This window comes from Elgaria multicarinata, chromosome 2, assembly GCF_023053635.1.
Source record: "Elgaria multicarinata webbii isolate HBS135686 ecotype San Diego chromosome 2, rElgMul1.1.pri, whole genome shotgun sequence".
Taxonomy (NCBI): domain Eukaryota; kingdom Metazoa; phylum Chordata; class Lepidosauria; order Squamata; family Anguidae; genus Elgaria; species Elgaria multicarinata.
This window is the reverse complement of record NC_086172.1, coordinates 70,116,474-70,143,921: the sequence shown is the minus strand read 5'-3', so window position 1 is coordinate 70,143,921 and position 27,448 is coordinate 70,116,474. Positions and strand designations below refer to the sequence as shown.

The following is a 27,448-nucleotide window of genomic DNA, read 5'->3' as shown; positions in this document are numbered from 1 at the left end:
AACCACAGTTTAGCATGTCATTTGAACCTTAAATATGATAAATTTTAGCTATAGTTAGTGAAAGCAAGCCAACAATTTTTCCAGCAGATGTTATGACAAGGTGCTGTTAATCTAAAATGGGAGCAAAAGCTTCTGAACTTGTCCTTGTATACGTTCAATGCTCATTATACCTCAGCCTCATAACATTAAACCATAGTTTAGCATTATACGTGAATGAGAACATTAAGTAGTATGGATCAGGTGAAAATTCCTCATCAGAAATACCTGAGAGAGAGATATTTGTGCTATTATCTGATACTTTAAAAGAGAAATTCAGTTGCAAAATACTATTAAGTCCTCTCAGAATACAACATAACTTTGACCAGAAAGCAAAGATATACAAAACTGAGCCACTCTAGCCATCTGCAGCCAATGTAGTATCTTTAATTTGGTTCAGGTAAGAATTGTTTGGCAGTGAAAGGACACTACAATAAGGCTCATTTTAATAGTACCATTAATTCACTGTTAGAGCAAAATTAGTTGTAAATTTTACTCTTCGGCTTGGATGTCTCAGTATTTTTGTATCAAGCAAATAAAGTATTTCCTCCATCCACATTTTTTTAACAGTCTCACTTTTATACTTTTCTTTCAGTGGAAGAACAGAGGTCCAGTCTGTGCAGTATGGTAAAGAAAAGGCAATTAAGGACAGGGTATTTGCCAGGTAAACAATTTTAAACTTATTTCCATCTACTGCTATTGTATGCAAATTGTTTCAGCAGCCGATGTTACCTGTTTAGAGTTCTCCCCGATCTTCAAGATTGTTTGGTTACAATAGCCACTGTAGAAAATCCATCTCCACACATACAGCAAACACATAGAGGAGGAAGGAAGACCATGTTTGCTGTCGTGCTCTCCAGTGCTGCCATGCCGACTGGCTGAGATTCTTGCTTGGCCTTTATTATCTGGAACGATCTGGAACCTTGATCAGCCAGGGTTTTGGATTTCATGGAGGGGCTGTTACATATCTCTAAACACATCTGAACCTATTCTATCTTTAGCAAAGTAAGTCTACTTGAAACAGTACATTAATGGGAATTTTTGTCTGATGCTATGAGAACCTCTTCCCTCCACCCCAGGTTTATGCTGACTTGAGGGCAAACTACTATTAGTGTGGTACTGCTAGCCCAGAAACTAGCATGATTTCCAAATTAACAAAAGCAAAGCATGGGTAATGTTTTGATTGTTAGTCGAGATAGTGAAGCATTCTTAAAGGGTTCTTGGGAAGGAAAACAGAAATGAGACTTCAGTTCTTAACCCAGAAAGGAATGTTATTGGAAGACAATAAAATGCAAAATCACAGTCAAGTTACTTCAGGCTATTCCAGAAAGGGAAGAGGAAAAGCAGGAGAGCAACAGTGATCCAAGGCAGGTCTGCTGCATCCAGGAAGATTGAGAGAAAGTTGGAATAGTAGTAGAAGGAGGAAGAGGTAGAAAATCTGAAAATCAGGCAGGAATAAGTAAGAACATCTATCCTTTACAGAGGAAGGAAAAGAGAGAGAGGGATGCTCAGTGATACATTGTGAAGACAGGGCGATTAACATTCCCAAGCCATGATAGTACTGTCACTGGGCAAGATGACAGGATGCAGGGGTACAAGAACAGGCACAGAAGCAAGTCAGACAGGGTAACTGCCTACAGAATTACTCTCAGAAAGTGTGCTTAGTCTAGGAATCCAGGAGCTGTTATAGTGTTAGAAAACAAGGTATCTGTTGAAATGAGTTTTCCAAAGTGACAAAAAGGATGGAGATGCCAAGGCTACTTTCTGGGAAAAGTGTGTGGCAGCAATAGACACTGAATATGTGTTTGTTGTTGTTGTTGTTGTTATTATTATTATTATTATTATTATTATTATTATTATTTATTTATTTATTTATTCATATAGCACCATCAATGTGCATGGTGCTGTACAGATTACACAGTAAATAGCAAGACCCTGCCGCATAGGCTTACAATCTAATAAAGTTGTAGTAAACAGTAAGGAGGGAAAGAGAATGCAAACAGGCACAGGGAAGTGTAAACAGGCACCGGGTAGGGTGAGGCTAACAGTATAGAGTCAGAACAAACTCAACATTTAAAAGCTATAGGGAAAAGAAAAGTTTCTAGCTGAGTTTTAAAAGCTGTGATTGAGTTGGTAGTTCTCAAGTGTTCTGGAAGAGCATTCCAGGCGTAAGGGGCAGCAGAAGAAAAAGGACGAAGCCGAGTAAGGGAAGTGGAGGTCCTTGGGCAGGCGAGAAGCATGGCATCAGAGGAGCGGAGAGCACGAGCGGGGCAATAGTGTGAGATGAGAGAGGAGAGATAGACAGGAGCTAGACCGTGAAAAGCTTTGAAGGTCAGCAGGAGAAGTTTATATTGGATTCTGGAGTGAATTGGAAGCCAATGAAGAGATTTCAGAAGTGGAGTGACATGGTCAGAGCGGCGGGCCGCTCATTTCTGTTTTCCTTCCCAAGAACCCTTTAAGAATGCTTCACTATCTCGACTAACAATCAAAACATTACCCATGCTTTGCTTTTGTTAATTTGGAAATCATGCTAGTTTCTGGGCTAGCAGTACCACACTAATAGTAGTTTGCCCTCAATTCATTGTTACTAGGTGGAAGGTCACAAAAGCATTAAGGACTCGATAAGGTTGCCCTGATTATATTAAGCTGTGGGGGAGATTGGCTTTTCCATGTTAGGCCACCTTGAGGCCCAGTATTGGGCAAAAGGCGGGATACAAATAATGATGATGATGATGATGATGATGTCAGAGAGTTTTTTTGTAGCACAGGGCACTTAGGGGATAGAATCATTCTTTTCCTTTTCAATGGAGGGTAGAGGCTAATTTGGTTAGTCTAATCTTTGTCCTTGGCTGCCAGTCCTTGCCAATTTAGCAGCTATAAATAGGTAAGATGGAAGCTGAGACACAAAATGGAATCATGGGGACAAAATGGAGATGATGTAGGACCACACATACTCCAGAAAGGGGTGGGCAGTTTTTTGCCAGCGGACACTACAGCATACATATCAAACTTCCACACAAAACCTGAGATGTGCAGTGCAATGCTAGTTTACTCAGTTTCATTCAGTTCGATGGAACTTATTTCCTAAAAGTGTCTGGTAACTTAGGCTGAATGACAGCATGAAGGACAGCATGTACTTGCATCTCCAGTGTCCGAGCATTTCATTCTTTGTGCCCTACCAGTTTGTCTTGCTTTCAGGTGCATAAGGAAACCCATTCTTCAATCATACCTTTGTATCTGGATGTAATCTGAAAGAGCAACTAAAATATCAGGCAAATTGGATTAGTACATAGATGTTTGTGTTTTAGATCAGAGGTTTGGACTAATTGATTTAGCTTTTAGTTATTCTGTGATTCACATGTTATCCCTTGATGGTTAAATAAAGCTACTTCTTAATTCATTGCCTTAAATTGGTTTTTCTAAAAATAAAGTTGTTTGAACAGAAATTTTGCTGAAATTTCAAAGCCTGTGGAGTTTGGAGGTGTATCTTGCTCCTTGTATGTACTTGATAAATCATTTTGCATAGTCTAGTTAATGTAAAATGGAGTGAGATTTAAACCTCTGCAATGCTTTGAGTTATCCGATAGTGAACCAAAGAAATAAAGCAATTAAGTTAGTAATTTTCACATGGGCAACTATTAGAAGAGGAAACCATAGAGCTGTGGCACTGGAAAATACATTGCTGCAATGTGGTAACCGTTTCTTTGAAATTTCTACAAAGAACAGGAAGTTTTGGTAACAGGCATAAGAGGGTGGGACTGTGAGGTTAAAACAGTTAATAATCAAGTGCATAAAATGTAGCTTGACAGTTTAATGCTTCAGCTCTGCCTTATCAACTACTGGGAGCACTATTTACAGATTCAACTTTCTATTTGGTAATTAAGGTAAGTCGTCCTAGGAGTTACACTGTTTCTAGAAAGAAAACACAAGTTTGTTCAACCTACAGAATGCTGTTGGCATTTGTATTCATGTGATGATTGCTTTGATGTTACTTCTAAAAAACATTTGATAAATTGTATGTGTGGTATTAAAGGAACCTATCTCTACACCTTGTAGTAGTGAATTCCATAGTTTTAACTATGCACTGTGTGAAGAAGTGCTTACTTTTATCTGTCCTGTCTTCATCTCTTGCACACACATCTTTTTTTACATTGCATGTTTTCAAAAGAGCTGCATTGGTAGTATTTTGAGCTACCATAGTTTAGCACGTTCTGTAACTTCAAAGTAGATTGTTTTGAGGTGTCTGTATATCGATACATAATTTATGTCTATGTCCTTGGTAATAATGGACACTGTTGTACAGTTACCTGTTGGCTTCATTAGCCTGTCTGGACTCCCCTTTTGTAATTTAATGCAACTGTTTGCTTTTATGAAGGTAGTTGTAGACTTAGTAAGTAACTGCACATTACAATGCATGTGTAACAAAATTGACAGCCACTAAGAGGAAAAGCAGCTCTGGGAGGGAGAATATTTGAAGAATCAGCAAGGGCAGAGAGGTATTCTTGTTCTGCTTGCCTGTTTACCACTGCGATCCCCCTTTCACAACCAGCTTTCCTATTCCCACATGTGGAGTTTCAAATGAATGTCATGTCTGAATTGGCAAAAATCAAAGTCAAGGTATGAAAATATACACAATTAAAATGATTTAATTCTAAAAAGTGCAAATTTTAAAAACATTGTATCCAAAACATATGGGTCACAATATATAAAATAAAAACAATTGTAAAACCTAAAAACTGTGATGTTAAAATATAGAAGGACACATACGACAATACACACACACACAAACCTTTAAAAACGCCAAATAAACCAGTCACATTTTTGGCTTCATCAGTGGCCTCTGCAAAACTACAAAGTAAAAACATAAAGCAACAAATACTCTACAAATCAGCAAAAACTCTGCTGGAGTCTCAACAAAATAATTACATTTTTAAAAGGCAACCATTACCATGCCCTTTGCTCAAATTTTAAAAAGTAGGCCAATATAGGTTATCTAGTCTGATCTTGCCACAATGCAGTCTATGACTTGGTTATTCTTTTTCATGAATTCAGCTTTATTATTTATATAATTATTTATGTAATATATTCACCAATTATTTATATAATGAAATTCTGTATGAATCATACAGTAATTTTGTCTAAATATTTATTTCTCTTAGATCCCCAAGTAAACCTCTGGCTCGCAAATTGATAAGCGGGATGGACTGGGAGGTTGTCAGCAGAAATTCGTTGTCTGATGAAAGGTTAGAAACTCAAAGCTTACCATCACGTTCTCCACCCGGAACCCCTAATCAGTAAGTAGAATTGAATAGTCATTTTGCCTCTAGTTACCACTTGTTCTCATTTTGTCAAGATCTGTGGTTTAAATTTTTTGGAAGAATGTGTGCTGTTCCTTGTTACTTCCATAGTAAAGTAAAATGCACACACATCCTGAGGCATCTCATAGTCCAGCTGACTAACAGCCAAACTATATAGTACAATAAATATGTTTTTCTAAAGGTGTGCTTAAGCTGACCTCTTCTATTTTGAAAAAAAGAAAGCATCCATGGGATTTCCAGTCCAGAATATACTCCCTGCCTGGATTGGAGCACCACACTGGTTTCCTACTAAAAATCCCTCCCCTGTCCCAATACTATTTTCCTCCAGAAGTGTGGCTTCCTGCAGACAGTACCTTTTGGAGGTGAGATTCAGCAGGAAACTGGCATATGTTCCCATGCAGATCTGAAGCATATTCTAGGCTCTGCAATTGCTTTTCCTTAAAAATGAAAAGGCTTGTTTAAGTATGCTTTAAAAGAAACATGTCTGTTGAAATGTGTAGTTTGGGAAACAGAGGAGGTGATAGGCATGTTATGGTTTACAATTACTCTAATCTAAATAGATCCTGAAAGGCTTGAATGTATGAAATATCTGATGGTATAAATTAAGGCTGTGCACCACCTTGGGCTGAACCCCCAGATCCGAGATGAGGAGGGCCAAAACACTGGTGGGAAATTGATATGAGGTGGTTCAGAACTGATCCGCTTCGCCTCGGGCCGACTTGGTACCGCCTTGTATTTGGACCAAGGTGGTTCAGCCCACCTTGGTCCAAATACAAGGTGGTACCAAGTCAGACCAAGGCGAAGCGGATTGGTTCCGAACCACCTCATATCAATTTCCCACCAGCGTGGGAAAGCTGGCATGAGGCAGACCGTTAGTCCATTGGACTCACCTCCTCCCTCCCCCCCGCCCCATGCTCTCCCTACTCTCCCTTCCCGCTCATCCGCAGAACCTGGAGCTGCCACCACTCATATAGGACTTATCTTTGCCATCCATCCTTCTCCATTAGAGCCAAGGTTGAAAAATAAACTGGGGACTTTGCGGTGTTCAGAGATCTATAGCCACAAACTACAGTAAGCTGTAAAGAGCCATTTCTGTAGTTTGCAACTGTAAATCTATGAAAACAAGAGGAACCCCCCCCCATCTTACTTTTCAATCTCAGCTCTAGTGGAGGAGGCTGGACAGCAAAGTTAAGTCCCACAGGTTCTTGGTTTGAGGGGTGAGCAGAGAGAGGAGCAAGCAAGTGTGGAGTCCAATGGACGCTTGGTCAGCCTTGCGCCTGACTGACCAGTAACCCGCAAGGGCTGACCAGCTTTGGGGGGGGCGAACCTCACTTCGGATTCGGTTCTGAAGCAAGGTGGCCCAACGTGAAGCACCGTGAGTCAAATTGGGGCTGTTTTGGTGGCTCTGAAACAGCCTTTGAGGCAAGTCAGGGGGCTGTGAACGGCCCTAATGTAAATACTAAATAACAGGAGCTAAAACTTATCATACATTGGCTAGACCTTAGCTGTCCTTCATAAAATGTACATAAACATTTGGTGAGCCTGAATGGGCCATTTATGTTCATAGAGTGAAGAGTGGGTTTTTCAGACAGTATAGAAAAAAATAAGGAAGAGTGGACCTCCTCTGACAATATAATCAAATTGATTGGTTTCAGAACAAGAATAAAGATTCTTCTAATAGATTTCCTTAATTGGTGTTTATTAAGTTCTAGAATTATTGAAAGTCTTGCAAATGACATTAATCATAATCTGAATAATAAATCAAAATGCTTTATATGTCTGTGGATGTAAATAGAACATGTAGAATTGGATGGAATAAATATCTATAAACAAAGTTTATGTGCTATATAGTAATCAGGATTAAATTTTAGAGTCAAGTTTCATATGTAGGTATACCATTTCTGTCCTCCTGGAGCATTTTCCTATGTCCAGGACTACTAAGAACATCTGTTACTTAAGGACTGGGTTTGGACACCACGATAACCCATAATGGGTTAAATAAGCCACAGTGGCTTCTTTAACCCACCGTGGGTTCATTTCCTCACCTACAGTGTTGCGCAGCAAGAGTGTTTCAGATTGCTGCCGCTCTGGCCTTCCCAGGTTTTAGTGCTATTGGGATTAAGCCAGCAGTGTCTATGGGGTAAAATTTGTAAAATTTGTAAATGATTGCAAGAAGAAATAAAGTTTAAATTACTTCCTCTGGGGTAATTGTGCAGCGTTTTGATGGTGGATTAAGTGCCTCCCGACTAGGGAGGCTGTGTGGGTTTTATTTGCGCCCTCCCCTTTTTGGTGCACACCATAATTTTGCTCCTTGTAGCCTCTGCTGCGATGTAATAAATGGGTGAAACTGCTCAGGCGGGAGGACAGTAGTGGGATTGGGGGGATGGGATTATTGCAACATCAGATAATGTTGAAATTGTTAAATTATTATTTCAAATATGAGATAATTAAAAAAGGTAGTACACACATTGAAAAGACAACTAGGATGTCAAGAAAGAGGGGAGGATTTAAAATTGCCTTTAGTATTATGTGTGTAATTCCTAAATTTAAAAAAAAAACAACTAAAATATTTTAGGAAGCACTCTCAAATTTTCCTCCTTTTGCTTGATGCAATTTATTTATTTTATTACATTTCTATACCTCCCAATAGCTGAAGTTCTCTTTTAGGGCACAATCCAATTAGAGGCTTGCGGCCCTCCAACAAAGAGTGGGAGGAGCAGCGGAGGCAATCTTTGCCTCTGAGCTCTTCCCGTTCTGTATTTTGGCCTGATGGACTTTTTCGATCGTCTAGCTGGGATGCATCGAAGCGGACGGGAAAGAGGCTGGGGAAGCCTGTGGATACATCCTCCTCCTCCCTAGTCCCCTCCGCTCTCTGCCCTCCCTTTCCTTCCTCTCCAAGTGGCAATTGCAAGCTTGGGAAGGCAGCTGGCACAGTTCTCTTTGTGTTGGCTACGAGGAGCGGACAGGGCGCTCAGATTCCTGGGTCCACGTTTGGGGGCGTTGTTTCCGACCTCAGACCCAGGAATCCGAAATACCCTATGGCCCCCCAGAGTCTGCCAAGAGGACCATACGATTGCTCCTTTAATTGCCCTGTTGACAACTCATTGCCCCGTTTTGTGGCAAATTAGGTGAAAAGCAGGAAGGAAGCCAGATTGTGTCAAAAAAAGAAAACATCCCCTAGCACATACTGCCTATTGTCTCCAGTTGTGTCTGGTTTATTTATTTAATTAACACATTTGAAAAACCTTTGTGGGCGCCACCATAAAATGGCTCCCATGGACGATGCAGCTAGTCACATTATGGCTGCTGGGTGGTGGGGAGGGGTGTCTGGCTAGTCAAAAGTGAGCTAAAGAGGGAGGAGAGAGGAATAGTGAGGCTAGGAGCCTGAGAGAGAGGGGGAAGTAGCAAGGCAACGGAGTAAAGGGGAGAGAAGGAGTAAGGCTGCAGGCTAGGAAGGAAGAGAAAGAAGGTTTTTCTTAAAATATTTTTTTTAAGGGGGCAGGAAGGAGAGAACTTCTTGGGTGCCATTGGTGGCCTCTGTGGATGCCATGGCTCCTATGGGCACTATGTTGGAAACTCCTGCGTTAATGGTTCAGAAAAGCCAGGGTAGAGAATAATGCTTTAATGTCGAAAGCCCATGATCTGATGTATCACAGAAGGGAGGTCATTCCATAGAATGTGTATCACCACAGAAAAGGCCCATTGTTGTGTTACTCTCAGATGAGGCTCAGCAGGCTGAGGCATAGACAAGAAAGCCTCACCTGAAGATCGTAGTGGTCTAATGGTTCTATATAATGGATCTACATAGCTATTTTGCTAGTCTGTTACGTTGCTTCTAAAAGTTGTAAAACAACAACAAAACCAGCATAAAACTTGCAGTTACTGAGCAACTATTCTTTCTTCCCTTAGTCGCAACTCTGCATTTACTCAAGAGGGAAACCGTCTACGGCCATCTTCAGTTGGACATCTAGTGGATCATGTGGTCCATACTTCTCCAAGTGAGGTTTTTGCAAACCACCGATCTCCTTCTTCCACACAGGCCAACAGTATCATTCTGGAATCATCACCGTAAGTCTGTTTTTTCTAGTCCGGTATTTTATAGGGGTCCCCAATTTGGTGCTTATGGACACCTCTGTGCTTGCATATACCTCCCTTTGTGTCCACCAGGCAGGCTACCCACCTGCCCTGATTTTGTTTTTTGTTTTTATTAAAATAAATTAATTGGGAGGCTGGCATGTTGCAAAGCAAAGAGATGGCTTCCAGTGCCACCTTTATTTCCAAGCTTGCTTGGGGGGGGGGGGGGCACGGCTGTAGCCCAGCACATCACTTTGAAGCATGGCCAGAAAAAAGAAAAAGGTAAGCATGGGTGGGTGGGTGGGTGGTAGGAAGCATCCTGTGGAGGCTAGAGGAACTGGTGGGGCATGAAGTGTGTGTGTTTAGCTATGGTGTGTGTGCACATTTTGCCTGTGTGTGTGCACACATGTATGTGTGTGCATGTGCACGTGTGATATATGTGTGTTATCTGGGGGCGGGGGTTGTGTTGGTGTGGTGTGTGTCTTGCCTGCACTTTTTGTTGGTGTATTTTGTATTTTGGGTTTTTACGGGGGCAGGGGGTTGGTGTTGCATGTGTTTTGCCTGGAGTTTTGTGTTTTGGAGCTCAGACTCCACCTCTGCCATATACCTAATTTCTTGGACAAGTTACTTTTATTTTAGCCTTACCAGTTTGCCTTCTTGGAAATGGCTGTGTTGTGACTGGGCAAGCCTTGCCCGCATGGCAGCCATTTTGTGATAGTGCCCACATCACACACTTGGTCTTCTTTGCATGAGGAAAAAGAGAACGAAGCCTCCTGAGCAGCTTTCAAGAGTTTGAGATTCCCGTGATTTGTTTTAAAAATGTGCTGTGAACCTATATTGGTGGAGCTGGCTTTTTTTAGTTTGGTCTTCAGTATTACAGCTGGTTTTTTATCCCTGTTGGTGGTGTTGTAGCACAAGGGACCCATTTTAGGAAAGGCAGAATAAAATTAAATAGGTTATTGTCTAAGACAGTTATGAATCGGGGTGCCTGGTTCAGATCTCACCTCAGCCATAAACTTATGAGGTGGCCTTAAAACAAGTAACTCTTAGCCATAGCACCTCCCCCCCACATTTGTAATATGGGAATAATAATACCAATCTGCCTTACAGGGTTGTAAAGTTTTAAACAAAATACTGTATATGAAACACTTTGTTCTAAACACTATATATATGCCAAATATATATTATGTAGTGTTTCTTGTTTTTTAGAAATGGTTGCTCTGATCTGAAGATAGTGGGCCATCGTTCAATATCAGTGGCTGTCTTCACATGTAACACTAAGCTATGGTTTGTGTTAATCATGGTTTGTTGCTTTAGCCATTAATTGTCTTGCAGATGAGCAAACACACCGCATCTCCCCCCCCCCCTATTTATGGTTTGTTTTTCTTCTGTCCATTTTGCCATCCTCCAGAGTAGCTTTGTTTTCAGGCTGCTTTTGTTGGACCCCTGTTTCAGGACGGACAGAAGCACAAATGTGCCAGGGATAAGCCATCGTTCTGGGTTCAGACTTTATGACAAGCCAAGGTTTAAACAAACCAAATTTCATAAGCCAGCAACAAACTATAGCCTTCTGTTTGTGTTTTGCAGCTGATTAACAAACCATGGCTTGTTTGCAGGGAAGGGTTCAGACATAGCAACAAGCCAGATTTCAACAAATCACACTGGCTTAGTATATGTGAACCAGGCCAGAGTCTTAGAAGGTCTGAGACTCAATTTCTGGCATTTCCAACTATAAAAGCATCTTAAGTAGGACATAGGAATTTCAGCGTGAACCAGGGCCTATATGTGACCAAGTTCTCTTATGGGATCCATCCAGTCTAAGTTTAACTTTCTGTCAATAAGTATTAAAAGCGATCTGCTATTGCATTTGTTAATTTTGTAAATAGTGCATTTGTAAATAGTGAAGGAAGCAGTAGTAAAAGTGTAATATATGACAAAACTGGTTGGAATATGTTACAGTAATGCATTATTTTTGTTAGTCAAATATGGTATTTTATAAAGCAGGGAAGATACATGTAACACAAACAGAGTTTATTAGAGGAGGGTGTTTTCCTTTTTTTATTTGATTATGCAAATTGCTAAATGCAGTAATACAGAGAGCTGCATTGACTGCAAAATAATCTGCTTTCACATCCATTGTCTAAGCATTCATAAGGAAATTCAAAGCTGACTGGGCAAATATAAAGCAGGGATGTTTTTGCCCAAGGCTTCATTCCTAGTTCTCACAATTCATTATGGTAATACGTTACAGTATGTTACACTCATGACCACAGGGTTTACCATTTGGACTTTAACTAGTCCAAATGGTAGCTTATTACTGTTTACATACAAACTTTGTATATACATATGATGCACTTCTACTCAGCTACTTTATTATAGGTTTTCAATTTTTGTATGTTAAAGGTTTTATATTATGTTTTACCATTCTATATTTTAGGACTTTAATTTTTGTCAGTCACCCAGAGAGCTTTAGCTATTGAGAGGTATAGAAGTGAATGAATGAAGTTACTAGTGGAATATGTATAATTGAGCCAAGTTTCAACCATGTGCTTTACCAAAGTAAAGATTGCTTGATAAAAAATCATTTCTATTCCACTTGGATTTCAACAAGTGGCAATATTTTTTAAAAAAATCAATAAAACTGGAGTGCCTGACTCCATCTCTTGATTTGAGAACTTCTTTCCTTCCTTGTTATAGTTTATGGTACAATATAAATCCTTTATTTGTACAAGTAGAAAGTGGGGCAGTTAGGGCAGGGAAATGCAGGGAGTTGTATGACTTCTTTCTGTCTAAACATGCCCTTAAATTTTTTAGAACAAAATCCCTTCTCTGCCATATAGGGCAGTTTTCTGTTTTTAATAACACCAAAGCAACATATTACTGACGTCTTCTCTACATTGTACCAAATTTGTATTATAAAAATTTATTTGGAGGCATTATGAATTAAATCATCATCTGATTGAGTCTGATTCTGATGGATCGCCTGAAACCCCTTCCCCCAACCTAAGGGGATCAGGGCTAGACATGACAAAAAGTTGCTTTAAAAAATATGTTAACAGCCTCCAGAAATACAAAAGTAATACATTTCTTTGAAATGTTCTGTCCTTAGTTTCAAGAGGTTGTATCCAAAAAGTACAACTAATGTGACACAGTTTTTGATTATTTCTCCCACTGCTATGCCCCATGCCAGGCCCTTTCTGAGGCTCCCCCAAGTCCCAGGAGAAACCTTTTGAGGGGCACAAGGAGCTGCAGTGGGGAAGAGAGGGCAGGAGAGCTCTTTTGTGCAAGTAGCCTCCTACTCATGTTACTTTTGGATTCAGCACTATATTCTGCTGGTCATTCTGTTTTATTGCTCACTCTATGTACTATAATAATCTACATTAAAATGTTACTCTCTCTGTCATTCTGAAAGTCTTTTAGTGGTAATGTTCTCTTTGGCTTGCAGTTCAGAGCTTTCAAAATATATATCCTTTTGTTTCTCATTTTGCATGTAGATCCCAAGAGACCCCTATAGATGGCCAACCACCTGCACTGCCACCTAAACAATCTAAAAAGAACAGTTGGAACCAAATTAATTATTCACATTCTCAACTAGAATTGGATAACCATATAAATGAAACCTATGATGATGATTCTTCCTCATCTCCTGAAAAATCTACGGTAAGATGCTCTTGCAAACTTGATTGTTTGATTTTTAATTGATTTAAACTACAATAATTTACAACTCTATTAAAATTGACTGTCTAATCATTTTTGGACACGTCACATATAGCTGTTTAACACAACTTTCATTATACTTTGGCAGACCCGTGCTTAGTGTACATTTACTAGCAATATGGTTTCCTCAGCCATTTTGGCATCTGACACTTCAATACTTCGATTAGTTTGGAGCAAATTCCAATGAAGGTTGGAATAACACGGAAACTTCATTTTTCTGGTTAGGTTATATTCAACTGTAGCTGTCCACCAGTAGAACAGGCACCACTAATAGAATAGATTTCCTTCCCCCATCCCCCACTATCCTCTGCATCCCCTCCCCTCATCTTTTTCAGAGGATTTGGCGAACTTCTAGAGCAGATTTGGAAGGGACGCGGGAAATTTACAGGAGTAGGAGAGGAAGACGAAGTCCCACTGCATGAGTGGAAGCCCTGCAGGGGAGAAAGAGGAATCCATTCTACTAGTGGTGTCCATTCCTGAGGTGGACAGACAGATACAGCTGGATACAATCCTTACATTTGAAAACAAATTTCCACTGTTTTTAGATCTAAGGCACATGGCTTCAAGTTCCAAATAAGCTACAGGGCTAAGTTTAGGGTTTTGTTATTAACATATAAAACCCTGAACAAGTTGAAACCAGGTTACCTTAGGAATCGCCTCACCCCTAATGTTGCTGTCCAGTTTCTGTGAACCTTGGAAGGAGCACTTCTGGTGGTGCCAGATGTTCCTGAGGTTTCCCTAGAGAGTACTAGTAGCAGAGCATTTATTATTGCAGCACCCCTCTCTGCAGTGCAGACATTAGACAGGCATTTATAGTTTAGATCTTTAGATGTCTGCTTAAAACCTACCTCTTTATACAGGTGTGTGACCCAGCAAGTGTAGTTATATTTTTTATTGTTGAGCACTGATTGTTTTATTACTATTATGTTAACCACTTTGATACTTGTAATTGAAAGTGGCATACAAATTTGTGGAATAGCTAAATGTCTGCTACTGCACTGTTGGATGGAACCCAGTGTGTTTAGTATTTGGATACAGTTGATCTTTATGTCTTTCCCCTTGTAACTGTAACTACCTTTTATTCAGCCAAAAACAACTGTGCTCTGATGGTTAATGAGGTACATTAAGTAGACCTGTAATAAATGACGAATTTTGGATCGCTCTGGGATTCAGAATTAGAGAGCGAATAACAATATTATGCTTTCATTTTCAGCCCAATGGTGGAATTCCCCATGACAATCTCGTTCTAATCAGAATGAGACCAGATGAAAATGGAAGATTTGGTTTCAATGTAAAGGTATTAATAAAATTTCCTGTCTCATACCTCTAGATACACCTGGATACTTTACATTCCTTCATTATTTGTCTTTCTTTTAAAGGGTGGATATGACCAGAAGATGCCTGTCATAGTGTCCAGGGTGGCTCCAGGAACACCTGTAAGTTATCAGTTTGCAGTGATACGTGCTTAGTTGTATGTAGTTAGATAGCTTTTGATTCCATACGCTTATCCGCTGGCTGTATACAGCAATCTTATCTTGAAAACATGCCATTATGGTACATAGAACAGAAATCTAAGAGATTTTCTAGTGCTTTGATGTATAAGAATTCATAATTTGCTGTAAAGTCTATTTGAACAAAGATAATTTGCCTATTACTTAATTTTCTAGTTTTATAAGATATGATCTAGTACTTAAATAATTCTTTTTGTGTGGATTTGTGTGTGAGGCTCTTTACTTGCAAAAATGTTCATTCTTGCATCTAGGTTTAACCCTGGAAATGAGATGCTTTCATAAACAGATATAAGAATTCTGTATGAAATAAAAGACATTGAAATGTAAACTATTGATAGAGCAGTTATGTGCAATACCAAAATTTGGGTTAAATTAGGGTGTTTAAATTTTTTCAGATGTTCAGACACTAGTGTTGAAATCTTCAAAGCAAGATTTTGGGTGTTGTCAAGTAATGCCCCAGTCTACAGGCATTTGAGTTCTCTGTGTCTTATACTCTTATTTGCAAGTAAAATAAACTCTAACATAACATTGTAGTACAGGTAAATTGTGAACAGTTTTGATATAACAAAAAATACAGGAATTGTACAAGATGAAAACCTAGATATCTTTATCATGCTTATATCAAAATTCTCATTCTGCTAGACTCAAATTATTCCTAGGCTTTACTGTTTTTAGCAACTAAATGTTCTGTTCACTAAGACTGCTTCTTTTGTGATGTTATGAATAATATTAGACCTTTGTATCATGAAGCTTCGAAAATTTGTTCTTTGTAAAATCTATTTTTCCTTTGTTGTAATTATCCTATTCACCTTGCTTTCCTTTTGCCAGTATGTAATTTCATTCTGTACTAAATGAGATTATTTGAGCCTTACTTAGGGTGATGTAAGGAAATAAGCCACCTTGGTTGTTATTTTAATGGAAAGGCAGAGGTATAAAGGTAACAAATAACAAGCAAGTAACAATCCTTCTGCAACTCTCTTGCCAGTAGCATTTTGTGGTGCTTCTATTTTAAGTTGGATGAGTTCTCAATGGCTGTATTCGATGTAATGCTAAACCGTGGTTATGAAAATAAGCCTAGCCTTCTCCTCTTCACCTCCTTTCTTTTGGCACAGCCACAAGAAGGAGAGCAGAAGCTTCTGCTTCTTTCTTAGATTAGCCTCACTTCAAGGTGTGCAAACCCTGAACTGTGGCCAGTCTTATCTATGGTTAATGGAAGTATAGCTTGAAGTGGATGTGTTTCCACTAACTATAGTGATGATATGGCAAACTGCAGTTAATCAAAACTTGAAACGGAAGCATCTGAAATCCTCGCAACCATACCCAAGAGTGAATCCCTGGTGGGAGGCTAGGCTCATTCTTATAACATTAAACTCAATACTGAGTTCTTTAAGCAATTGTTTTAAAAGTAAGAGAAGGCAAAGCCTTATTTGTGATTCCTCTGCATCAATCTTTTGTTCATGTTGTAGGCAGATGTTTGTGTCCCTCGTTTGAATGAAGGAGACCAGGTTGTACTGATTAATGGCAGGGATATATCGGAACATACCCATGATCAAGTTGTCATGTTTATTAAAGCTAGCTGTGAGCGACACTCAGGGGAACTTGTGCTCCTAGTTCGACCCAATGGTGAGTAATTTATCTCTACAAAGAAGGCTTGCTTTTTATACCTTATAATATACTTCTTTACCAGCACTAGTTACAGGAACTCTTCCTTCCTTATTCCTTTTGGATCTTTGATCATTTTTCTTGAAATCTGGACATATAAATATTTCTAAGTGTGATCAACCAAATCTTAAATAAGAACATAAAAAGAGATCTGCTGAATCAGGCTAAGTGCTCATCTAGTTCAGCATTCTGTTTCAAGTAGTGGTCAGCCAAATGCTTCTGAGAAACTCACATAGAGGCAGCAGCTGTAACCCACTGCCCTCCCTTGCACGTGTCTTCAGAGCTGTACCCATTGCCTCTAAATACGGAAGTTCCATTTAGTTTTCATGGCTAATTTCTTTTACTCAACTCAGGTTATCCAGTTATCAAGCCGTAAGAGGAATTGTTCTCCTATCTTATGATTTCTGGTAATACTGAGAAGCCTTTAGTGAGTGACTTTATATATATAAAAAAGAAGTCTGATTATGTAATAACCCAGTTTGCAAGACACACCAGGCACACCTGGTTGCTTAAACCCCAATGAGCCGGGGTGCCATTGTGAATATGCACTTTGCGCTTTTATTTGGGACTCTCAAAAAAATCTAAAAAGTTGATGAAGCAGGATTTCCTTTTGCAGAAGTCATGCTTTGTTTTCCATTGGAAAGGAGGTGTTCTTCTGTATGTCTAATAATTCTTGCTCAAAACTTCCACCAATTACCTGGGATTAGCCTAATGTAATTTCTATGGGGATAGGTTACATATTTTTCTCACTTGAGTTCTGTCACCCATTGACTTTTTTGTTTTAATCTTTCAATTAACCATGGAATTTGTCACCTTTTGTTTCGCTTAGTTCTTCAGATGTTCTGGGGGGGGGAATGATTGGGGTATTTCTATATTGTAGACCACAGTAAATCACTCATTTATCTTCTTGGTAATCTTTCTGATCTCTCCTTTAGTAATAATTTCACACCTTGTCATTTAATGGTTTAACAGCCTCCCTTGGTTGTTTCTGACTGCTGGTGCATTTAATACTGTTTTAACGTTTGTAGCAATATATTATTTTTAAAAATACTTTTGCTTGCCTTATTATTCTTACCAGAGTGTATTATACTCCTTTGTGTTTTTGTCCTTTGGGCAAAACCGCTATGTTTTTACAGGAAGCCTTCTTTCCTTTTTATAGCTGTTTTGGCTCTGACTATTAACACGTATTCTAAAACTAAAGCTACAGTCCTCTGCATACTTCTTTGGGAGTAAGCCCCATTGAACTTAAGGAGAATTAGTTACACCCTAATCAATGCTTATTTTACTTATAAGTTTTTACTTTCTCACCAGGGTAAATATGTATGTTACATTTTCTTGATAAGATAACTTGCTATTTTGTCATGCAATCATAAAATATGAGATACTTTATTTTTGTTCACTGCACAATTACAATGTAAGAAGCACTGAGCAGAAAAAATATAAAGATAAAAAAGATATAAACAGAACGGTTGAAATTGCTCCATCTCAGTTAACTGGCAAGAGATTTTTACTTTATTCAATTTTTGCCAATTTATGTATGTTGACCTTACCTTCTTTACTGTACCATAGTCAGAAAAAATAAATTGTGTAGGTGTTCTGATTTAACTTGCCAAACTGTGTTGATTGCAGTATTAGTTTTAAATAAAAGGCCTTGAAATGTAGAATTTAATGAAAGCCATAATTTCCTCCTCCACGGTTTTTGCAGTTTTGTTTTATTTCCAAGCATTGGTAATAAAATGTGTTTGTATTATGCAAACACTGTCTGGCACGTATGTGTATAACACATGTTGTTTCCAGGCAGGAAATGTATGCAGGGTGATTGTTAAATGATAGCAGCATGCATTCTAGCAAAAATCAGTCCCTTTCTGTCCTTGATTAACCCTCTCAGCTCTGGATGATAAAACTGCATAAAAGAGAGGGAGACAGGAGATTTTATTTGTATTTAGAAATATGGGGTTGTATCCAATGTTAGTCTAATTTAAGACCCATTCATTTCAAGTGAGACTAACATTGATTACATTCCATGTGTTGCATCTGATCATCAGTGGAATGGACACCACTGGCAAAGCAGATTCCTCTTCTCTCCTCCTCTTCAGCCCCCTGGCATGTGTCCCCCACCCCAAATGTGCCCTGAAGTGTTGGGGACCCTGGAGGGTTTGGTTTTTGTAGGTGTTACCTTTAAGTTTAGATTAGTTCTTGTAAGGGGAAGGAGAGGTCATGTTGCATGAGCCAAAATCCACTCACATGACTTTGGATGGAAGCTTACTTAGTATATGAATTTGATAGTACATTAAAAACTAGTAGGACCTGCAACAAAATATTGCAGTGTGGAGTTCTCCTGTTCAGGGTTTCAGACACTCTATTCCATTTAGGGGTATAAATATGATGAATAAATAAAAATAAAAAAATTCCTTTCCCCCTGGTTTTCTGGTCTCCCTACCAACAGTCAGTCAGTATTCCATGCCCTCTGGGCTATTTTGAGAGACATTCACTTGCTAAGGTTATTTACAAGATTATTTGTACTTCTGCTGATATTTCCCACTTGTGCATGGGTGGCATCACTTTGGCTACTTAAGGCCTGAACTGAGAAAACTAAGATCGCTATTAGTATACTTGATAATTTATCAGATTGAATTTTTAATATAATTTTATCAAACCATTTTCTGAATATTGTATCCGGTTTGAGCTTGTATTCTCTTGTGCAGGATGTTTTAATAGGAATGCTTTTTCCCATGATATGTGATCCCACACTAGTGGGTGATGGAAGCAATCACATGGGCAGGGTCATTTTCTTGGATCTTTCCCACCCAAGAGCAAAACCACCCAATATGCATGTTTTTGTCCATGCATGTTTTTCACACACTCTCCTGCTGGTATGATTCTGAACAGCTGGAGATGTGATTCCCATGTCAATGCTGTGTGTGTGAAGGTTTAACTCTCAATTTTAATTGGTTCATCAGTTAGCCAGATTGAGCATTTTGAGCATCTCACTACAGGTAATATTTTGAAGCATATTTTAATGAAATTAACAGTTTCTCTTGACTATTTAGAAGCTTATCTTAAAAAGAATTCTGCAGAAGTGCCTATTTACAAAGAACAGCAGCAATTAAAATCCATTTGAAAAGCAACATGTAAATTCAGGAGTGAGGAACATGATTTGGGTGGGAGCACCGAATAACACCTCACCTGGCCAGATGACATTAGGGGATGAGGACATGCCCCCTGGAAGGATTCAAGGAGGATGCAACAGTAATTTATAGGAACAGTTAATCAAGGAATGCTTTCAACCTCAGTTGTCTCACAGTAGTTGCAATATTAATCCTTTATGCTATAATCATCTGTCCTAAAAAAAACACCTCTAAAGATCCCTATTTAGAAATAATACATTAATTATTTGTCTTTGGATGAATTTTCACTGTAGCAGCTGTCTACAGCTATGCAGTTTACCTCTTTGGTCATCATGATGCTTTTGGTTTATTGTAGCTGTTTATGATGTGGTAGAAGAAAAGCTGGAGAGTGAACCAGACTTCCAGTACATCCCTGAGAAGTCTGCACTAGATGGAGTCCACCAGGATGACAACGCTCTGAGGGAATCAATGTTTCAGCTGGCAGAGGGGCTTATCACTGGAACTGTCCTGGCTCAGTTTGATGTAAGTAATGTATTTCTTGGAGATTATGTATACCTCCCTATGTTTTCCAGCTGAGAACTTGTCAGAAGAATGGGGAGACGGCAATTTCCCCTGTTTCTGCAGCATCTGTGTGTCTCAGACTCTGCTCCAGAGGGTTGGAGGACCCAATGGAGCAGTTTTTGGGAAGGTGCAGAACAGGGGCATTGATAGTAATGGACCCATGAAGCCCAATCCCCGAATCTGTTTCTCAGAACCTTGATTGTCCATGCGTGTCAATCAAAGGTTTTTTTCCTAAGCTTAATTGCCATGTGCAGTGGGAGAGGATTTTCAGTGGTGGGGCACAGCTGAGAAGGAAAATGCTAACCTATCCCTCCTTGTGAGCTGTGATCCATCCTGAAAATTGCCCCATGGCAATTGAGTTTATATTTTAAAAAAACTTCCACTGGTGCCTAATTGAATGGGGAGGGGGATTTTCTCATGGGGAGAAGAAAGTGCTGGAGGGGACAGAGGGAAATGAATGGGGGAGGAAAAAGAGAAGAAATGTGTTTGTTGCCCTCCTAAAACGTTAAATAATCTGGGAAAGAGGTCCTTCCCTATGGCTCCTGCACTGTGGTGTGTGGAGAAGTGACACCACATGTGGGGTTTCCTAGTCTGCTCTGGTGGTTTCTGGTTCTGTGTTGGGTTGTGAGGGCAAAGTTACAAGCCCCCACCACATAGAGCAGGGCTAAGCAACCTGGTTCTTCTTCGTGGTCTCTGTGCGTCACACATATGGGCTCTGCCGCCTGTGTGGAGTCCTAGCTTGGGAAAACTTCTATAGCTAATGGCGGTTTTAGGCGGGAACTCCTCCCCGACGTCCAACAGCAAATGTCCCAATGGTCCCTGCCTCTCCCTCAGTCTCTCTTCAACCGCTGTTTTGGATTATGATTCTCATTAGTGCCAGCCAGCACAGCCCAATGTGGCTAAAATACCAGAAGGGGGGACTACCCTACTTAGACCTAACGTAGAGAGACAGCTCCAGAAACTGCAGAACAAAGAAGAGGGGAAAGGCATCTGTCCACCCCCACCTCCTCTTTCACATTCCAAACGCCTTGCCTTGCTCCTTCCTTCCCCTCCCTCTGATCTCCACCTGCAAATCTGTCCCTGCCTGCCTACCTCTTCCTGTACTCTCCTTCCCCCTCTTCCCTTCTATGGAGGTAATGATTGAATGGGGCAATTCATTGAAGAGAAATGGATTACATTTTGGAGAAGGTTCTGGATGGAAATTGGGACGTTAATTGGTTCTGACCCTACGATTTGTCCTTGGCTTGCTTTTGGATTAGTGCTCTGCCAAATTTTTGAAACTCTATTTTGATATGAATGTTGCCATTTTTAGTGGTATGTATGTGAAAGGACTTTTGAGAAAAACTATCAGCCACTTACTGTGCAATTTTTCATCCCTACGTACAGCCACTGGCAATTAATTTTAACTGGAGAGGAATTAACTGATTTGGGATGATCTGGGCATAGGGTGCAAATTCATTGTATAATTTTATTTGAGGTGATTTGGCTAGGAAATTAGTTTTGCTAACTGTAAAATTTAAATAAATCCTAGTAATGTCGAAATTTGGATTTAAATGAACATATGCAAATTTTATGCAGATTTGCAGGATAGGGCCTAGACTCTGAATCTTTTAAATGCCTAGTAATATGTCTGGAGTCGTGGGCTGCTGGGGGAAGGAGAGGAGGGAAAAGCACATTGCACAAGCGGAGGTCCACTCCCACAGTCTTGGATTTCACCCATTGTATATAAAGCAAAGATTGCTGGAACATTATTGTCTTCAGTGAATGTGATTTTCTGTAAACTATTAAAATTAATGGTTTGAAGAACTGATGTTTCATTTCAGGTAACTAGTTGGTCTTGTATGAATACAGGTTAGATCCCTCACTCCAGTTTCATTCAAAAACCTGAATGAAACATGTCTTTGGGTGCCTTTGGGTTCATTTTTAATCTTACTAGTGCTTTTAGTTTCTTTTTCACAGCCTAAGTGGAGGGGGTGAATTAGATGTATATTGTTGTTGTTCAGCTAAGGCCATTCTTTTGTCTCAGGAATATAAATGGGTTCATAATTCTCCTACCTTCAGAGGATCTCTGTTTTGGCTACCCCAGCAATGCATTTCTCCTTAGGCACCAGGAGACAAGATACTATATGTGCTGTTTTATGCAGTATAGGGACTCTTAAGTGTGTCCCTTTGAATTGATACACATTGTTCATTGAGGTTCAAATTCAGGTTGCTTCCTATGGCTGCATAAATCCACAAATGTGTAGGGTGCTACTTGCTATTTGAAAGTGGAGTGAATGAGAGCATCCTTTATGTTTGTGAGTTTGTTTTGATTTTTGCTGTTTTGAAGAATCTGGCACTGGGCGCTGTTGGACAATATTCTTGACTTACATGCTTTATTGTTTGGACACAATATGCTATTTCTTGTATTATGTTTATGTGGAAAGCCTTCTTTCAAATCCAGGAACAGCACAGTTTCCATGTCTTCAAACATTACAGATAGGTAGTTCCACATTGCCTTTTCTTCATGGCTCATGACCTTTTCCTTAATGCAAATATTATGCCATTACCTTACTTTCAAACCTTCAGAGAATATTTTTATGGCAAATTTCAGGGATAATAAACTCAGCTTTCTGAAAACAAATTGCAAAAGTGCAGCTAATGACACCTTTACCTGTAGCAGCATGCTTGCAAGTGGGAAGAAGTACGTTTGTGATCGTGCGCATTTGGGTTACTAGTATTCACGCTCTTGTGATTAGTCATATTCTGCTTGTTACTAGCTGACATGTTTGTTTCTGTTTAGCAACTTTACAGGAAGAAGCCTGGGATGACAATGTCTTGTGCCAAATTACCTCAAAACATTTCCAAAAATAGATACAGAGACATTTCGCCTTGTAAGTGCTACTATATATGAGAGATTACACATTTCATTAATTGCTATTTAGAAAACTAATTGTTTTTATTACCTTTTTTCAGATGATGCTACACGGGTCATTTTAAAGAGTAATGATGACTACATCAATGCAAATTATATAAATGTAAGTTGATGACAATTTCCCTTCATCCTCTTTCCATATTGCATATTTGAGGTTGAAATTGCTTAGCTTTTCGGATTTAAAAGCTGTAAAAAGCTGTACTTTAAAAAAGTCATTTGAAATTGCTTCAATGTGTGAGTTTTATAGGATACTGCAATTATAATATAGATGGAGAGGATCATGCCCATGTAGCTCTACATCTGGTTTTTGTGAGAAGTTCTCAAAATCCTTTTGATGCACCTCCATTTAATACAAAGGTGCAGTGTAGTTCCCCGATGTAGTACTCTCCCCATGCTGTTGCCACTGCTGCCCCTGTTTATAATTCCTCCCTTGTCGCTGATTGGCATTTCTGTTTCCCCATTGCTAATGGTACAGAAGCAGCAATGCCAGTCAGGGTTGCCGGGAGGAGGAAGCTAAAGCCCCCTCCTTCCCCAGCGATCTCACACAGCCAGTATTGCTGCTTTTGTGCCAGCATTAGCGGTGTAGAAGCAATGATGCCTGTCAGGGTAGCTAGATTGTCATCTCCTGGTTACCCGAAGCAGCAGGCATTGCTGTTTCCACACTGCCAGTGGCAATGAGAAAGCAACACTGCCGAACAAGGTTGCTAGCAGAAGGCAGGTTTAAGCCTCTCCCTACCTTAATAACCCCAAAGTCTCCACCGCCTCAGCAAACTTGCTGAAGGATCACTGGGATGAGGGCAAAGTTAAAGCTTGCCCACTGGGTATATGTGTGCATCCACTGCTGACACTGGGTGTGGTCCTCAAAGCCTAAAAGGTTGTGCACTCTAAAGCAATGGAGCAATAGAGAAGGAGAAAGAATGGAGGGGCCTAGTTGTATATATTCCAAATAGAGAAGACCTGCAATCCTAAGCCATTATATGTTACTTCTTGCAACAGTTAGGGGTGGAAATGATCTTGATATTTGGTCACAAATTTTACTGTAGCCTTTGACAGTTAATTGTGCAATAATTCCATTTTCTAGCCCTCTTTTTAAATTAAATTTGATCTAACCAAGAGTACATAGCTATGAAATTGCTAAATACATTCTGTTTTTTTTCCTTTTAGATGGAAATCCCTTCTTCCAGTATAATTAATAAATACATTGCCTGCCAAGGCCCTTTACCCAACACTTGCCCTGATTTTTGGCAGATGACTTGGGAGCAAGGCTCATCTATGGTTGTTATGTTAACCACTCAAGTGGAACGGGGCAGAGTAAGTTAGTTTGTAATTTTAATTCTTAAAACAACTAGCAAATCCAATGCAAATGACTCACTTATATTTACAGCTCTATTTCTATTCCAATGCTGCTAAGGTATTTCCAAGTATGTAAGGTTGTGTTGTTGTTTTTTTAAAAAATGCATCAGGAACATATACCACCTCACTGAATATTGGCATTTAAAATTAAAACTGATAAAGGATAAGCAACTGGACTGATATCTAGTTTCGTGTTAGCATATAAACTATAGCTCACATCCGATAGCTAGAATTCTGGTGATCTGATGTAGGTACAGACTAAAAATTAAAAATATCCAATGAAATATCATGTTACATTAACATGCTCATATATAATAGCTTTATTCTCACATTTTTGAGAGGCATCAGCCTTTAGAAACTTTCACTGACCCCATTCAGAAGACACCTTAAACCACGGCTTTAACCATGGTGAATTAAGGGAAAACCCTTATTCACTGTGTTTAAAGCCATGGTTTAAGGTGTCTTCTGAACGGTCCCGTTGATGTGACAGGATTATCAGCAAGGACTGGCAATCCAGTGCAAAGTACCACACCAGTCTCAGCTCTAGTAGGGTCAGCTGAGTGAACTGGAACGAGGAAACATGCATGTTCTGAGGGGTTCCCTGTTTGTTTTAGGGTTTTTAATGAGTGCAGCAGTTCTAGTTCAGTTTTTTAATTGGCAAAAAAATATTTATTTATATGTCACCATTTTTCCAAGGCAGTTTTTAAAAGAAATGTTACAAAATGTAAAACAACATTGGCCTTTCAGCAGCTGATGACTAAGCTCCCTGACCTAGACTTCTTCACTTCTGCCTTCCCTGAAGACACACAGGTCTTAAGTAACCCCAGTGAAGTTAAAGGAAGTGTATTAGAAAGTGCATTTAAGCAGTTGTCTCATGTCATTTAGAAAGACTTAAATGCTGTACTATTTTAATAGCTTTTGGAGAGAAATGGGAGCTGCTGTCTGTATGTCTGATCTTGTTTTTAGAGTTTTTTTAATTCATATGTATGTAATGATATGTTTATCTGTTTTGTAGTAATTTTATTCTTGGCTGCTTTGAGAGGTATGTTGAGGGGGCTAAAATAATAATGATAATAATGTTAATAAAATGGTAGAATAACATTGCAGAAAATGCCAAAGTATGCACTTCTATATTAAAGGAGGACTAAATAAGTAAATAATATTAAACATAAGAGAATTAAATAAAATTTACCTCTGTAGAAGTACACTAGTGTGGCTAGAGTGAGGAATATAGATGTACAGCAAGATTTTAATTATTACTTGCAGTATTCATGGGATGGAATTCAATGGGCCATGGTAGAGCATCAGCATAGAAATTTGGCTGTTTGAAAGGTATCAAGCTTATAATAGGCAGTATCCAATGCTGCCCGCATGCTAACAGGACTCACTGCTAATACAATGAGACGCTAGTAGAGTCTGCAGCAATCAGAATAGTCAGTGGAGCTGGCAGAAAACAACTCCATGGATTTGTCCCCTTCTGGAGGTGATCATTTCTGCTGGATTCTGGGGTTGCTTCTGGGAAGCCCTAGTTACTGTTACACTCGTGGTGAGTCTCACTGGTGCAACAGAAACAGTGGGAGTGCAGCAGCAACTTTAGATACTGCCCCATATATTCAGCTGTAAAATTGCTTATAATTTTAAATCAGCAACCTCTTGCAACTTGTTAGGGCCTGATGTACTTGCAATATCCTGTGCAGTAAATTACATGAACAATGGAAGAATCCTAGCAGAAACCTGTTAGTGTTTATTGAGCTGACAATTAATCGCTGGAGTGTTTCCTTAATACAGTTGTGCAAGATGTTATTATTCTTCATTGACAAGCCCTAATGCATGGTTTTTTTACAGTAATAGGAAGTAGTTACAAGAAACCAGTGGCAAAATACTGCTTTTGAAATTTTAGGAGAAACTTCTTTTAAATCCTATTGACCTTAGGTAAAATGCCATCAGTACTGGCCAGAGCCCAGTGGAATCTCCTCATATGGGAATTTCCAGATCACTTGCCATTCAGAAGAAGGAAATCCTGCTTATGTCTTCAGAGAGATGACACTGTCTAACTTGGAGGTGAGAGACAACTGTCTAACGCTGTAAAGCCCTAAAACTGAAAGCATCTCACATTATTATTACTTTGGCTGTTTATTTTAGTATCCCTGAAGAAGTGATGTATCACTATTTCTTGTTACCTTTTATTCAAAACAAAAATGTAATAATACACTTCCAGAGGTCAAACTTTTAATCACATGCCTAGAATTAGGTCCGAAGTATTGAGGCCTGCAACCAGTGAAGATGTATATTAATTAACAATCTGCATTATATTTTCTCTAAAATAATCTCAGCAGTGTCCTTTACTTTAGTATGAGCAAAGTGTAATTTTTAATGCCATAATTTTTCTTCATAGAGCTATGAACGCTTCCTTTTTCTAACTGATGATTTCTCATGTACCATTTTATGCAAACGTAGAGATAGAAGGTAGCACATAGGAAAAATGGTAGACTCCCTCAGGTTGTTTGCCTGATGCATATGAAACTCAATATCTTGTATGGTGTTGCATCCACCTAAGATGGCTCAATAAAAGAGATCAACTTACCTGTTTGAAAGCTTTAAAAGGTACCTTTAAAGTGTTATTTCAGGTTTAATCCCAGATCAGCACAGTTTATTTTATAAATCCATTGTACACTTAACTATCTAATCCACATCTCACCTTCTATAATGATTTTGTACTTCATTTAATGGACGTGAGTCATCTGAAAGTCCCTTTTGTAACATGTGAAGGGAGGAACTAATAATACTGAGGTAGACTTCGAAAGTTAAACATGTTATACGAAAACACTGAAGTGTTCAATTACATTTGACCGAATTTTGTCTCACTAGAAAAATGAGAACCGTCAGCTCACTCAGATCCAGTATGTAGCATGGCCTGATCATGGGGTTCCTGATGATTCCAGTGATTTCCTGGATTTTGTATGTCTCGTCCGGAAAAAAAGATCTGGCAGAGAAGAACCTGTTGTTGTTCACTGCAGGTATTTAATTCATAGGGATAATTCAATGTACTTCCGTCCCCATGTTTTTCATTGATAGCATTATTTCACTTAGTAGTATCATTTATTTTCAAATATAGATAATTCTAAATTCCTGTTTCTGTTAATTTAAAAGCAACTGTTCTGAAATTAGAGTAAT

The 27,448-nt window shown here is 39.2% G+C and overlaps 1 protein-coding gene across 1 annotated transcript in view; it reads left to right on the top strand.

The window, feature by feature from the left end:
* Positions 1–27,448, top strand: part of PTPN4 (protein tyrosine phosphatase non-receptor type 4) — a 109,957-nt gene that overhangs the window by 67,614 nt on the left and 14,895 nt on the right. The window contains exons 13-25 of the mRNA XM_063116696.1: positions 632–700; positions 5,196–5,330; positions 9,264–9,422; positions 12,923–13,088; positions 14,359–14,442; positions 14,525–14,581; positions 16,123–16,279; positions 19,802–19,968; positions 22,790–22,880; positions 22,963–23,024; positions 24,086–24,232; positions 26,207–26,335; positions 27,143–27,291. Coding sequence (XP_062972766.1) covers positions 632–700; positions 5,196–5,330; positions 9,264–9,422; positions 12,923–13,088; positions 14,359–14,442; positions 14,525–14,581; positions 16,123–16,279; positions 19,802–19,968; positions 22,790–22,880; positions 22,963–23,024; positions 24,086–24,232; positions 26,207–26,335; positions 27,143–27,291 — 1,572 coding nt within the window. The remainder of the gene's footprint in view (positions 1–631; positions 701–5,195; positions 5,331–9,263; positions 9,423–12,922; positions 13,089–14,358; positions 14,443–14,524; positions 14,582–16,122; positions 16,280–19,801; positions 19,969–22,789; positions 22,881–22,962; positions 23,025–24,085; positions 24,233–26,206; positions 26,336–27,142; positions 27,292–27,448) is intronic.